The 15549-nt window shown below is 36.1% G+C and overlaps 2 protein-coding genes across 3 annotated transcripts; both read right to left on the reverse strand.

Annotated features, from left to right (window-relative positions):
- Positions 1-355: 355 nt before the first annotated feature.
- On the reverse strand, positions 356-2502 carry LOC149030097 (short-chain dehydrogenase/reductase 1-like). Of its 2 annotated transcripts, none has more exons than XM_089142406.1 (5): positions 2248-2502; positions 1908-2154; positions 1717-1791; positions 1340-1543; positions 356-1240 (listed from the first exon to the last, which is right to left on the reverse strand). In XM_089142406.1, the coding sequence occupies exons 1-5, from the start codon at positions 2283-2285 to the stop codon at positions 860-862; spliced, it is 945 nt and encodes a 314-aa protein (XP_088998532.1). In that variant the 5' UTR covers positions 2286-2502; the 3' UTR covers positions 356-859. The 2 variants fall into 2 exon arrangements, with proteins under 2 accessions (XP_088998532.1, XP_088998533.1); XM_089142407.1 differs by having other exon boundaries at positions 357-1240; positions 1908-2151.
- A 7940-nt stretch (positions 2503-10442) lies between these two features.
- LOC149030098 (short-chain dehydrogenase/reductase 1-like) lies at positions 10443-12323 on the reverse strand. The gene is made up of 5 exons (XM_089152202.1): positions 12207-12323; positions 11867-12110; positions 11669-11743; positions 11290-11496; positions 10443-11203 (listed from the first exon to the last, which is right to left on the reverse strand). The coding sequence occupies exons 1-5, from the start codon at positions 12242-12244 to the stop codon at positions 10823-10825; spliced, it is 945 nt and encodes a 314-aa protein (XP_089008328.1). The 5' UTR covers positions 12245-12323; the 3' UTR covers positions 10443-10822.
- Between the last annotated feature and the right edge of the window lie 3226 nt (positions 12324-15549).

The raw sequence follows: 15549 nt of genomic DNA on the forward strand, positions 1-15549 counted from the left end.
AAACCTAATGGCAGTAGTTTGGAGGACAAGACGTTCTGGTATGAATTATGGGATTAATTAGTGCCTTTGAAGCATCAGCAAAAAATGATCTATTCTTGGTGTTGAGAGAAAATAGTGGGATAAACAATCAAACTCTTATCATTGGCTCTTTTTATAAGGAAGGGGTTTTCCTATCTTAACATTTTTTAGAAAGATATTGTTTTAGAATTTTAGGGGTATGAGGTAGAAGGCCAAATGTAATTTTTGCTGATTTTTTTTTCTTTTCTCTTTTTTCCATTTTAATTTAATAGAATGACATTTTACTAGAAAGAAAAAGGGGATGTTCATAGGACAAAGTCTCTTCTATACCTACTAGCTAGATGCCCATGGTGAAGTTGATTTCCTTTTCTTCTAGGTGAATAAGTACATAATATAGATAGCCCAAAAGGGAAAAAAATACAATGAGTTGGGGATCTCTAAGCTAGAGTGGGATCTAAGCCCCAAGTAACCACAAGCAAGATACAACCCACCTTTGAGCACATAAAATGAATTAGAGGTACAAGATCCCACATTATATCCACATTTATTGCGTCATGGAGAAACATGAGAAGAGCAAATACCTCTCACTAACGGGAAAATGATCCAGACTACTGAATGGATGTAACTAGGCTGAAACTTCAAAAAGGAAACATATACTATCCAACAATAACTCAGCCTTAATGCAGCTAAATGGGGTACGCTAATTGATCCACTTTATGTCGTCTTCAACATCAAACTCAACAAACAAATTATTACCTCAAAAAAAAAAAAAAAGAACATACACATGATCATGAGGATTTAGTGGAGGTTTGGGCTCGATTTTATTCAAAACCAACAGTTTTTAGAAGGTAGAGGCTTCCATCTCATCAAAGTAGAGGCCAGAACGGCCATTATCGTCGGCTAGCAAAGCCAACATTACAGGTCCCCTAGCACCTTCTTCAGCTGTTATTCTACCATTGTTGCCTGTTATGTCCGTTTTGACATAACCTGGATGAACACAGTTTATTTGCAAGGTCGGAAACTTCTTCGCAAGAATCCTCGTGTATGCATTAATGGCCATTTTCGAAAGTTTATAGGCAGATGCAGTTATTGGCCACCCATTAGCCTTCAACTTGTTCTCTTTGAAATCATTGAGGAACATCTGCAGTAGCTCATCCAACCTCTCCTCTGTAAGACAATCGATGTTATCCAATTCTGCTCTTACCTTCTTGTTGTATATCAGCTGAAACAAAAGATCATAGGAGATAAGAGAATAGTTTTCATTTAAAATACAAGTAAATTAAAGAACTCATAGTAATCAAGATTAATTACAGTTCATTACATTAAGTTGCCCTAGTATAGAAGAGACATTTACTATTCTTGCTGACTTGGACAGATGAAGGAGGGGAAGCAGTGCTTCTGTGACTAGTTTGGTTCCATAGTAATTCGTCTTCAAGACATCCTCTGCATTCTCATCAGTCTGCTCGAATTTTTTCATCCACTCGTTATGCTTATCCATCTCTCTAAATTCAGACCAGTCGTCATTCTTGTATGCAAAATTAAAACATTAGTAAATATCATTTAATTTACATGATGTTTTAGCAAGGAGAAAAATCACAAAATATTTAAAACATGCCTTCATAACCTAAGTTAGCGATGGTTTTAAAAGCCTAATCACCAAATCAATTTACATTTCTTAAAATTCATATCTGGACTTACAAGGGAACTTTCAAGATACTCTCCAATGGCCTCGGGATCCGCCCACGTTACTCCAAGCACAGCTGCGTTGTTCACCTGAAAAATGATTAAAATCTTCAGTTTCACAAGGACCTGAGGTATGCTTCTTGTTGAGTTACTATATCTTAGATCAGCTTCAGTTTAAACATGCATGGGGTCTGATCCATTCTCACCAAGATATCAAGTTTCCCGAAATGGGTTTCAACAAAGCTTGCCAGTGAAGCAACACTTGCAGGATCCTTCACATCCAGTTGATGGAAAACCACGTCAAGGAGTCCAGATCTTTTGAGATCCTCAAGAGCTTCAATACCCTTCTTCTCATCTCTAGCAGTTAAGACAACCGTTATCCCATTGGAAGCAAGCTGACGACATATCTCCAAACCAATTCCTTTATTGGATCCTGTAACAACTGCGCAACTGCTGAAAGTAATCAAACATAGCATGTTTATATATACTTGTATGACATCGATCTAGTGATAGCAACACTGAAATTAGAAAATATCACAACTATACCTCTTTGCTTGTTGGTTATAAGAATGGGTTCTTTCCATCTTATGTACCTTCTGTGTGCAAAAACAATCAGAATAGAGGATAATAGGATACGAGTTTTGAATATTGCATTGCGCTAGCGCAATTTCTCTGTACTTAAGTTGTTGTGATGCAATGCTTCTAAAAAGAGAGAGAGAGAGAGTCCCAAATCATAATGCAGTAGGGATGGAGATTTGGATAGATGAATGTACGAAAACAAGAACTGATGGGATAGATGAATGGTACCCCAAAAACAAAAAAAACAAAAAAACCTGTGGAAAGGAGGAATTCAGTGTTCCAACGGAATTACAACAATTGAGAAGTTGAGAAAGAGACAAGATAAGATAAAAGACACTGTTACATCGGTGGATAAACATGTGCGATGTGTATGGTTATTGTTAATCACAAGAAGGTGAGTGAAAAACACTTTGTGATTATCATGGGAGTTTATCAGTCTTAAACCTAATGACAGGTGAGTGATTGTATCTTAAACCTAATAACAGGTGATGGTAGGACAGTCTCTTAGACACCCCTGGTGAAGCTGGTTTTCTCTTTTTATTTTTTAGTTTTTTGCCGAATGATTGCATATAAAGACAAAGGAAAACGAATCCAAGGGTACGGAGAGGGGGTGACCACAAGTTTGAACCATGTCCCGTCCATAATTCCATTACCGTCCAAATCCTAGCCTTTCTTTGCCATGCTACATAAAACATGTGACAACCAAGTCCATCATATAACATCACATGAACATCGGGACTAGGACATTATCTTCATTACCAAGTCCGTCAAATCAAAATGCATTTTTATTGAAAATTTTAAATAAATTTCAAACCACGAGAAGGTGAAAAGAGGTTGCGTATTCAAAATATATTAATAATTAAAATTGAAACTGACATGACATATGAAGAAATGAAATGCATTTAAATTTTTAAAAATTACACTATTTTTCAGGAGAATATGCAAGATTTCAACCATTTATTTCCCGTTTTGATTTAGTTTCGCTAATCACCGAACCGGCCGAAATTCAACAATACGTTTTCTATGATTGGGTCCTGTAACAACTGAACACCTAAAAGGGGCTGAAATGAAACAACACATTTCTTTGCATAAAAGTACTAGTGAGCATCTCCGTTGGACATCCCTACATCCATTAAGCTTGATGCTGCACAAAATCCCTCGGTCTTTTATGCATTATGCCTATGAATATAAACTAGCCACAATCTGCCCATATTGATTTCGCATAGGGTATCGAGGAATGAACTGCCCATTGTATGAAAACCCTCAGTTCTCAAATGTGATATCGACGATGACATTCAAGGACACTGCTGTTCCATCCTACTTTCCCAGGCTAGCAACTCCCTTCCGGCCATTTTCTATGCCAGAAATTATGGAGCGGAAGGGATATATCAAATGTTTATTCTCACTCCAATTCTGTCAGCTACGCTGCTTCCATCTTTTATCATCCCCTTATTTCGGGTAGCCTCATCAAGATTGATTATGGGTGCCTTCGAAGTGTCTCAATTTGTTGAATTTTTAACTGTGATTACCTTAATTGGTGGTGCTCGGCTTAAAAATAATCTTTGTTGTAGAGCTGCTATTTGGCAGTAGTGAAGCATGGTCCATGCTTTGGAGGTTCAGCCATGAATATCTCAGGACTCCTAAATAGCTATTGTGGTGAGGCGTACTTGTGAGTGTTGCACCCTACCATGATCAGATATTATTCTATGTGAGAAAATTGAGAACTACTCGTATAATAGATAATCTGGTGAGGCTTACTTGTGAGAGCTGCACCTTCCGTTGATCAGAGATTATTGTATTTACCCTAAAAAAACTTTAAAAAAAAAAAAAATCTGAGATTATTGTATGTGAGAAAAATTAGATGAACCAAGTTCAAGAGCTTTCTAGACCCAGATTCTATTTTAAGAGTGTGTGCCAAACATAACTAAATAAACCTCTTTTTATGCCAAACTAAATTTTTCATAGGATATCCAAGATAGTCCCTAATGCCCAAAGAGCACACTTAATCTTCTTCCCTTTTTTTTTAAACAAGATTTAATATCCATTGAGTGGTGATCAGCCAAATAGTCCTATTAATTCGGCGAAGACAAGGCCAACTTGGTCAGGGAATGAGGAACATGGTTCATATCCCTGCAAAGAAATAAAAACGACATTGACTACAACAATTAACCACCTCTCTCTTAATCTTCTTCAAGGATCTTAGCTTCCTTCCCATATATAGATGGTGATATTTTTGTTAAATTTTGGTAGAGTATATGGTTGAGGATCCATATATAATTATCAATTCTATTACTTGTACTGTTATATCATTTAACATTTTATTAATTTTCATTAATTTTACTTTATTCCTTTTTTCGATAAACTACATTAGTGTTACTTTCAATTAAGATAGTTTAGCAGTTGAGAATGAGAAGGTTATCATTTCTTTAAAGATGCAACTGGAGAACAATCTGAAGGGGATTAATGAAATCGAATATGCCTGGGCTCAGAACCTATGTATGAATTTTTTATAGGGTCTACACTTTGAATATATGCTTAATGATCTCCTAATAATCAACTCTATTGCATTATACCACTATGCAATTTAATATTTTATTAATTTTTAGAGAAGATTTCAGGGATATATGAAGATAATTGGAAAAAGCATAGACACCCCCACAACTATGTCAAATTAGAAGCCGCCCCCTTTTCCGTTAGAACTATTAATTAAGTAGAGGAAATGATGAATATACTCTTAATTGTATTATTCTATTATATCAATAAAATGACGAATAAAAGAAGAAGGAACTCATGAAAGAAGAAAAAAGAAAAAAAAATATAGGATTTTATTTTACTAAGGACAACATTATAAAGTCACATGAGGTTAAGGCAGTATATGAAATATAAATTTATCTAGCATGACTTTAGGGCCTGTTCCATTACATGAATACAGATTTAAATATTTGGATTTATGAATGCGAGATTTATACCCGTTTGGTTGTAAAAATTCATGGATTCATGAAATTTAGAGATTCATCTTTTTACACTAAAAACGTGAATATGTAGATTTATGGGTATCGAGTGAAATCTAGATATTTCAATCCTACTATAAAAGAGCTAAACATTTCAACAGAATTCTCCGAACTTCGACTTTCGAACGAGAATGAAGAGCTCTCTATGATTTTCATTCCACATATTCAGGTTAACCAAACAGTTAATTTTATGAATCATGACGCCATAAATTTGAAATCTCTAGATATTTGAAATCTCCTGACTCAAGCAACCGAACAGGCCCTTACAGAGTTTACTAACAGAGTATACTATTGTTCAAATTTAAGAGAAAACACCAACCCTTAGTACTGAATCCACTCATCCCTCCAAGGACCCAAACAGACAAGAACAGCACTGGTTATGGACCTTTCTTTGTTTCACACATTTTTAGACGAAGGGAGAATTAATATTCTAAATCTGAGGAGAAAACAACTTTTAATACTATACCTTTCAACGAGATTAGCAGGGAATATGGAGGTTTTCAATCCATCCATTTCTTCCCACGCAACCTCAAAATATTCTGTACCCTGCACTTTTCTGTGCTTGATAATTGTAGAAGTAGGACACATAACCGACGACTGAAATAAAAAAAAGAGTATATCAAGAACCACTGATATGGACTAAGGTGACTTGGACTAATACAACAAGAAAAACATCAAAGAGTACCATTCTGGAATGGAAATTGGGAAAGAAAACCATAACACATCTATGTCAATCAATATATTGGATGCATTGGATAGGCATTCTACATTGGGTGACCGAAAGATAAGGAAATAAACAAAACACTTTTAAGATCTTAAAAAATTTGAATACAATATAACATGGCTTTCAAAGCATCCGCCAAGGCGGTAAGGCGGTTTTTCAACCGCCTTATTTGTCACCGCTTTGTTAACATGCAATTTTTTCAGCCGCTTTGCCTCCTTGTGCGCATTATTGCCACCTACAAATCAAAATGATCACTTTTTTGACATTTTGTACATAATAATACATTTTTTCTTGATTTTTTTTTCAATCAAATTTCATTCTACAAAGCTATATATGAATACAATAGTTAGTCACTTTGGAATCGAGAATCAATAAATCATTACATAGACAAGACACTTACTTGGCATCACTAACACAAACTATTTCTTCTTATTTTTTTTGCTTCTTTCTCCTCAAAGGCAGGAGTTCGGCTAAATAATCATAGGTAGGGTCGCAGGGGTGGCCCCCTTTTGTTGAGTGAGAGCTTCTCCAATGATCCCAGAGAGGAGGGGAAGAGGTTTCAAAGTTAGAAGAGCCCCCAACCTCACAAGGAAAAGAAATTAAGGCAAAGACTAAGGGAGAGGAAGGGCCAAGCCTAGAGGATACTAGGCCAAATCTAGGAGGGATAGAGGAAGATATGGCCAGGCAAGGAGGGGGCCAAGAAGGGGAAAGAAAAGAGGGAGGCCGGGAGGGAGAGAAGGGGAGGGAGGAGACGGACTACTAGCAGAGGTAGGGGATGGGGACAAGGGTTGTGCCCAGGAGGAGGATGGGCCAAGCCCAACCTAGAAGCAGGAACTCCAAGCTGATTATTTCACACAATTTAACAAAGACATGATAATAGGGTTTAATAAGGTTTGGGTTCTAGTGCAAGATCAACAGTTCTTAGTATAAATATAGAAAGGACTTGATACGAATGAAGTCTCACTTTCCAAAACCAAAACCAAAACCAAGTAAAAGTTTTCTTGTTCAGCTAGCCCTTCTAGAATGAGGAGATATGTGTAACTCTCCCAAGACTTGAATTAACAAGTAGACACTTTCATGTGATCAAAATAGAGACCAGAAGGGTAATCATCATCATCAGCAAATAAAGCTAACATTACTGGTGTCTAGCGAGTCCGGATCGTCTCCCCCGACGGTTGTTAACCACAAATTACAGGGTTAGGGTTATGGGGTTTATTTTGTTTAAATGTTTTATTATTTATTACTTATGGACCCCACATAATTTGTAATTATAACACCGTCGCGTCAAGAGAGATGATCCACGCTCATATCTAGCACCTTCTTCGACTGTCAATGTTCCTATGTACCTTGTTTCACACGACCAGGACGAACACAGTTTATGGCCACGGTCGGCAACTTCTTGGCAAGAATCCCAGTATAAGCATTAATGGCAGCCTTGCAGATCCTATATGTTGATATAGTTAATGGCCAACCATTAGCCTGCAACCCATCCTCCTTGAAATCCCTGAGATACCATTGTATCAGTTCATCCAATCTGTCTTTCATCAGATCATCAATATTATCCAATTCTGCCTTAGTCTTCTCGTTGTGTATGAACTGAAACAATTATCAGAAAGCAAAGAATTGAAAACTCAGAATTTGATCAATTCCACGCATTGGTGTGATGAGAAAGCAGAAAAGTAGATTAAAAGTACATACTGTTATCAAGTTCTTGAGTAATCAGTTCATTACCTTAAGTTGTCCAGTCACAGATGTGACAATTACCAATCTTGCGGAACCAGACTAACTAAGGAGGGGAAGTAGAGCTTCTGTTACTCTTTTGGTTCCTTCTTAATTTGTCTTCAAGACATCTTTTGCATTCTCATAAGTATGCTCAGGTTTTTTCATCAACTTCTTCTCATGTTCATTTGTAATTCTATAATCAGACCAGTCGCCACACTATTATGCAAAATTATTTTTTGGAAACTCTTATACATCAGTATTTCTTTAGAAATTTGAAAATTTTACCAATGGGTCTCTTTAGTGATGGCTAAAATCTTGAAAGGTCCCACCAAACTTAAAGCAAAAATGAGCTCATCGGAAGAAATTAATTGCTGTAATTTTACTTCTTAATTAAAACTTTACAGGATTTTGAAAATCTCTAACCTCTAATGTTTGTGTTCATACAAAAGCTTGAAACAAATGAACAAATCTAAATCGGGTTGTTTTTACTTTACATCTCGATTGTTAGGGTTCGATCACACACAAACTTTCATTTCAGTAACATGGTCTGAATAGTCATTTTCAAGATCTCACCTCACACAGAATTTTAACAAGAAATTCAAGGTGCCTTACTGCAACAAGCTTGATAAAGAAAACCAACATAGGCTTCAGCATTGACAGAATGGAGTTTTAAGAAGACAATCCAGGTAAGTGCTTAACAGCAACAAACGGAGAAACCAATAATTAATTTGTTCGTTGATCAAACCTACAGTCCCACCGTAACTTGATCTCGTTTCTTGGACAACCTTAATTTCAGAAAAAAAACCGAATGGAAACCTTAGAAAATCTGAGCACAAGCATTATTTATTTTTATTTTTTTTTGGAGGATGGTTTTTGACGATCGGCTGGTGGGTGGTGTAATAGGGTGAAAGGAAAATACGGTGTTTAAGAATAGGGCATAGGGGCCTTTTAGTAAATTTATTTTTACTAAATACTTTAGGGGGTACTTTGGTCATTCAACATTAAAATTTTGAAATAATTGAAACACTAACGGTCTCAGACGGTACAAGAGACACCCTTTGGACCTAGACATAAATTTTCCCATGAAAGGGACCGACAAGATTTTAGCCTTCACGAAAATGACCGACGGGTAAAAGATTTCTACTAAGTTGGAAAATAAGACAAGTGAGGAATGCCTGGGTGACCACAAGATGTTCAGAATACTCAGCCAGTGCTTTAGTATCTGTAAAGTCACTCCAACCACAGAGGAATTGTTCACCTGCAAAATAATTAAATGTTGAGAAAATTATACGGCACTCACATTCATAATTACAAGTTACTCAGTTAAATTCTATAGTAAAATAGCTAGTAAAATTACTTAAATATCCTTACCCATTTAAGTATCATTTTAGTCACTTAAAAATTGAAATTTAAATTACGTAAAAATTGAAATTCAAATTACCCTTTGGGCAAGAAAATTACAAAAATACTCCAACGGCCTAAAACCACTATATATCTCTCCTTGCAACCTATCTTCTCCAACCAAGGCATGTGTCAACAGAAACTGCTTTGGCACCCCCTGCTACCTAGATCTGCAAAATCGAACAAAGTTCAGGAAATTTTATAATATCGCAAGGATGAGGTAGTTGAAGATTTCGATAGTCCGGGTTCAAGAATAAAATATCGTTTAAAATTATAGTGTTGGAATACACTTGCGATTTGTTGTTAGCTATGTGTCTAAAGGCGAGGTTTTGGGTGGATTCACGTTGTATATGTTAAAAGGTGCTATTTGGTTGTTGAAGTGAACTAAATTCGGTTTAAAGTGGTGAAATCAAAGGATTTCCGTGGTGAAGGGTTGAGATCGGAGGAGAATTGAGGGTTTCTTCCAATGTCGAGGGCTCCTCAAGTTAGGTCCATGATCATAACTCCCAGCAAAACCTAGTGATGGCGGAGACAAAATAAATAGTAATCAATAATAACACCAAAGCAAAGTTCGGTTCAATTTGAGAAGTAGAAAAGGCAAAAAAGGAAGAAAGAAGTAGCAACAAAAGAAGCACAAAAGAACGCTTGTCCAATTATTATTCTTTTTACTTCATCTCTTCTTCATCGTCATCGAAACTTTGAACAGTAACATCAAGTCGGTGTAGCCGGCTGTTTCCTTGCATTTAGGAGGAAGAAGCCGCCTGTGGTGGCTGATATTCACTTCTATGTCGGTTTTCCATACCAAAAATTGGCAAACTGTAGAAAAGATTTTGTCCTAGTTTTACAGGTTGAGACGGCTTCATGGATAGAGGCAGTTGGTAGCCGGGAGGGGAGGGGAGGGGGTGGGGTGGTTTCCAGCAGCAGCGGTGTTGGTCCGTTTTCAAAAAGTTATAGGTAGAAGATGGGTGAAGGAATCCCTTGACCCAGTTGAGTATGGGAGGGTATTAAACAAGGGTCATTATTATCATTTCCCTACCCAAAGGTATTTGAGTGATTTAAAATTTAAATTTTAAATAACTTAAACAAAGGTAAGGGTATTAAGTAATTTTACTAGCCATTTAATAGTAGAATTTAACTGTAATTAACTTGTAATTATGCATGGGGTGCCATGTAGTTTTGGAAATAATACTGGGTGGTTATTAGTTTCACCCCAAAAATGGTGAATGCCGTGTGTATATATAGATAGGGCAAATGATAAACCTGAGTTTTTAAAAATAGTGGATGCTATATATATAGGGCAAATCTTTATTTACATGCAAATCCTCTACCCATCAGGATTGAGGTATTTGTTTTTCTCGCGTTTTTTCACCACACATTAGGTAGGATAAGGCCCACCTAATAGCACACAAACTTAAAAAATACATATCCAACAATAACTCAGCTTTATTCCAGCTTAAATGGGTGCGCTAATTGACCCACATTACCACATTATGTCGTCTTCAACATGAAAGCGAGTACCTGTATATGAACCATTTCACACAACTCAACAAACAAACTCTTACCAGAAAAGAGTCAGCAATAAAGAAACTCGAAGCAGATAATTTCACACAACTCAACGAACGTAGACATGATCATAAGGATTTAGTGGAGGTTTGGGCTCGATTTTGTTCAAAACCAACAGTTTTTAGAAGGTAGAGGCTTCCATCTCATCAAAGTAGAGACCAGAACAGCCATTATCATCGGCTAGCAAAGCCAGCATGACGGGTCCTCTAGCACCTTCTTCAGCTGTTATTCTACCAGTGTTCGCTGTTATGTCCGTTTTGACATAACCTGGATGAACACAGTTTATTTGCAAGGTCGGAAACTTCTTCGCAAGAATCCTCGTGTATGCATTGATGGCGATTTTCGAAAGTTTATAGGCAGATGCAGTTATTGGCCACCCATTAACCTTCAACTTGTTCTCTTTGAAATCATTGAGGAACATCTGCAGTAGCTCGTCCAACCTCTCCTCTGTAAGACAATCGATGTTATCCAATTCTGCCCTAACCTTCTTGTTGTATATCAGCTGAAACAAAGATCACAAGAGATAAGAGAATAGTAAAATACAAGTAAAAGAACTTATAGTAATCAAGATTAGTTGTAGTTCATTACATTAAGTTGCCCTAGTATAGAAGAGACATTTACTATTCTTGCTGACTTGGACAGATGAAGGAGGGGAAGCAGTGCTTCTGTGACTAGTTTGGTTCCATAGTAATTCGTCTTCAAGACATCCTCTGCATTCTCATGAGTCTGCTCCAATTTTTTCATCAACTCCTTATCATGCTCATCCATCTCTCTAAAATCCGACCAGTCGCCATTCTTGTATGCAAAATTAAAACATTAATAAATATCATTTAATCTACATGATGTTTAGCAAGGAGAAAAATCACAAAATATCTAAAAGATGCCTTCGTAACCTAAGCTAGTGATGGTTTTAAAAGCCTAATCACCAAATCAATTTATATTTCTTAAAATTCATATCTGGACTTACGACGGAACTTTCAAGATACTCTCCAATGGCCTCGGTATCCGTACACGTCACTCCAAGCACACCTGAGTTGTTCACCTGCAAAATGATTAAAATCTTCAGTTTCGCAAGGACCTGAGGTATGCTTGTGAGTTGTGGCTGAGTTACTGTATCTTGGATCAGCTTCAGTTTAAACATGCATGGGGTCTGATCCATTCTCACCAAGATATCAAGTTTCCCGAAATGGGTTTCAACAAAGCTTGCCAGTGAAGCAACACTTGCAGGATCCTTCACATCCAGTTGATGGAAAACCACGTCAAGGAGTCCAGATCTTTTGAAATCCTCAAGAGCTTCAACACCCTTCTTCTCATCTCTAGCAGTTAAAACAACCATTATCCCATTGGAAGCAAGCTGACGACATATCTCCAAACCAATTCCTTTATTGGATCCTGTAACAACTGCACACCTGCTCAAAGTAATCAAACATCGCATGTTTATATATGCTTGTATGACATCGATCTAGTGATAAGCAACACTGAAATAGAAAATATCACAACTATACCTCTTCGCTTTGTAGTTATAAGAATGGGTTATTTCCATCGTATGTATCTTCTGTATGCAAAAACAATCAGATTAGAGGATAACAGGATATGAATTTTGAATATTGTATTGCGCTAGCTCAAGTTCTCTGCAGTAGTTAAGTTGGTGTGATGCAATGCTTATAAAGAGAGAGAGAGAGAGAGGAGAGAGAGAGAGAGAGAGAGTCCCAAATCATAAAGCAGTAGGGATGGGGCCGGATTTGGATAGATGAATGTACCAAAACAGAAGTGATGAAATAGATGAATGTACCCCAAAAACAAAAAAACAAAAACAAAAAAAAAAAAAGACTGAAAGGGGAGGGAGGAATTCAGTGTTCCAATGGAATTACAACAATATTTGAGAGGTTTAGAAAGAGACGAGATGAGATAAAGACACTGTTTGTCTGTTTCTTTCTTTTTTTTCTTTTTTTGGGTGGTAGAACGATAAAGACAGACAGTGTTACATCATGCGTGGATAAACATGTGTGATGTGTATGGTTATTGTTAATCACCCGAGGGTGTGTGAAACACACTTTGTGATTATGATGGGAGTTTATCAATCAAATTGTATCTACACCTGTAAATGGATAGTCGAAATCTGTCTCTGAATTCGTCGCATTCATATTCATTTAAGGGTGTTCGTATCCAAAATTTTTCTTACCGGAAAATATATGTATCCATCCGTTAAGCAACCAGATTCGAATTCGGATAATTGCTTATCGGATCGGATAATATCCAAATAAAAAATTATCCAGATAGAGTAAAGTATTCATCATTTTTTTCTTTGAAAATGGATGATAAGCGGATTCAGAAACCGGTAATCGGATAATCGAAAATAAAAAATTATCCGATTAGAGTAAAATATTAAACATTTTTCACATAAAATGGCTGATAATCAAATTCGGATTCCAATAATTGATAACCAGAAAATGTAAATCGAAAATAAAAAAAAAATTTTAAAAAAATGACAATTACCAATCAATAATCAGATAGTTTATAGGATCGGATTATTATCGGATATCCGATAAAGTTCCAGATTCGAATGCGGATGCCTTCTCTAAATTTCTGCCGGATTCGGATTCGGATACTATTGTATCCAAGACAAATCTGATCCGTTTACAGGTCTAATTGTATCTTAAACCTAATAACTTAGATGCCCATGGTGAAGTTGTTTTTCCCTCTTTTCTTCATTTTTATTTTTTTTTTCTGGTGAATGAGTGCATATAAAGACAAAAGGAGACAAATCCAAAGAAAAGGAGAGGGGGTGACCACAAGTTTAAAGACACCTCCCTTCCATAATTCCATTCCCATCCAAATTCTAGCCTTTCCTTGCCATGCTAGCATAGAACATGTGACAACTAAGTCCATCATATAACATCACATTAACATTGGAGATGGGACATTACCTTCGTTACCAAGTCCATCAAATCAAAATGTGTTTTTATTAAAAATTTGAAATGAAATTTCATACTATGAGAGGGTGAAAAGAGGTTGTGTTCCATTCCCATCCAAATTCTAGCTTTTCCTTGTCATGCTAGCATAGAACATGTGACAACTAAGTCCATAATAACATCACATTAATATTGGAGATGGAACATTACCTTTGTTACCAAGTCCATCAAATCAAATTGCGTTTTTATTAAAAATTTGAAATGAAATTTCATACTATGAGCAAGGTTTAAAGTATCCCACGATACCACACGATACTAGTCGATATGTATCCATATTTGACCCAACCGATACGATAAATCTCGATACGTCTCTCCATTGAATTACACTAAAATGCATTAGCCAGAGCGATACAATACACGATACAAGACGATACGTCTCTTAAAATCACCTGACCGATACGATACTCGATACCGATACTTTAAACCTTGACTATGAGAAGGTGAAAAGTAGTTGTGTTTTCAAAAAATATTAATAATTAAAATTAAAACAGACACTGACATGACATATGAAGTAATAAAATACGTTTAAATTTTAAAGATTACACTATTTTTCGAGGGGTGTACTTGTGAAGTGTCAGCATGGAGTACTATGCCTCACATCAAGGCAAGGTGAGTGAGTCTCACCACAATAGCATGTGGTCCATGCCTGGGCTCAGAACCTATCTAAATTTTTTATAGGGTCTATGTTTAGAATATATGCTTAATAATCTCATAATAACCAACTCTATTATTTTATACCACTATGTAATTTAATATTTTATTAGTTTTTTAGGAATATTAAAGATAATTAGAGAAAAGCATAAACACCCCTACAACTATGTCAAATGGGAAGTCAACTATGTCAAATGGGAAGTCAACTCTTTTCCATTAGAACTGTTAATTAACTGGAGAAAATGATAAATATACTCTTAATTGTATTATTCTATATCAATAAAATGACAACAGCCCGAGCGAAGCCATAATTTTGGAAAGGTGTATTGGGAGCAACTGTTGTTGCAGGTGAGCGAAGTTGGTTCCTCTTAAAGTTCTAATTGCTGTATTTTTTTCATTTTTCTTCTTTGCTTTATAAAATGACCCTTTTAGCGAAAAAATAAACTGACAATAGAAGAAGAAATAACTCATGAAAAAACAATGTTTTAGGGTCTGTTTGGTTACATGAATCCAGAGATTTCAAATCTCTAGATTCATGAATCTAAGAATTATACATGTTTGATTGTAAAAATCTCTAGATTCATGAAATTTAGAAATTCACTTTTTTACACTAAAAACGTGAATCTGGAGATTTATGGGTAAGGGGTGAAATCCAGAGATTTCAAAAAAGCTATACATTTACACATCCATAAAAATCACGTGGATCAAATAGTTTTGGGTAATTTTCATCTGGACCCCCTGAAGTTTGATTCAGGTCACTTTTAATCCAAAGAAGATTATATTTTGCATCTGCCTCCCCTGAGGTTTTAAAAAGAGTCAATGTAAGGACAAATCAAATTTTTATGACCAAAGTGCCCTTGTATATATTTAAATCTTTATTTTTATGATAATTATAACTTTTTCTTTTTAACAATCAAGGGGTTTATTAGATACTAAATTTACAAAATCAAACCCTTGGGTGAAACCAATGGAAGCCCAAGAATCCTCACTCAAACTCATCAAAGGTGTTGAATCTGTTGATATATTTATGTGATTGCAATAGTGTAGATCAATTAAACAAGCCACCAAAAAGAGCCAAAACCATTACTTTGGACGCTAGTGGCAGTAATTTTGCTAGAATCTGAAAAATGCTTGAGATAATGATTAAAACCCAGATCAAGTTTCTCATAAGCAAAGGGGTTCCAAATTGCAGATCACGTTTCTCATAAGCAAAGGGATTCCAAAT

This window comes from Hakea prostrata, chromosome 1 (assembly GCF_041222555.1).
Source record: "Hakea prostrata isolate BN-2017 chromosome 1, UWA_Hpros_2, whole genome shotgun sequence".
In the NCBI taxonomy this organism is placed as follows: Eukaryota; Viridiplantae; Streptophyta; class Magnoliopsida; order Proteales; family Proteaceae; genus Hakea; species Hakea prostrata.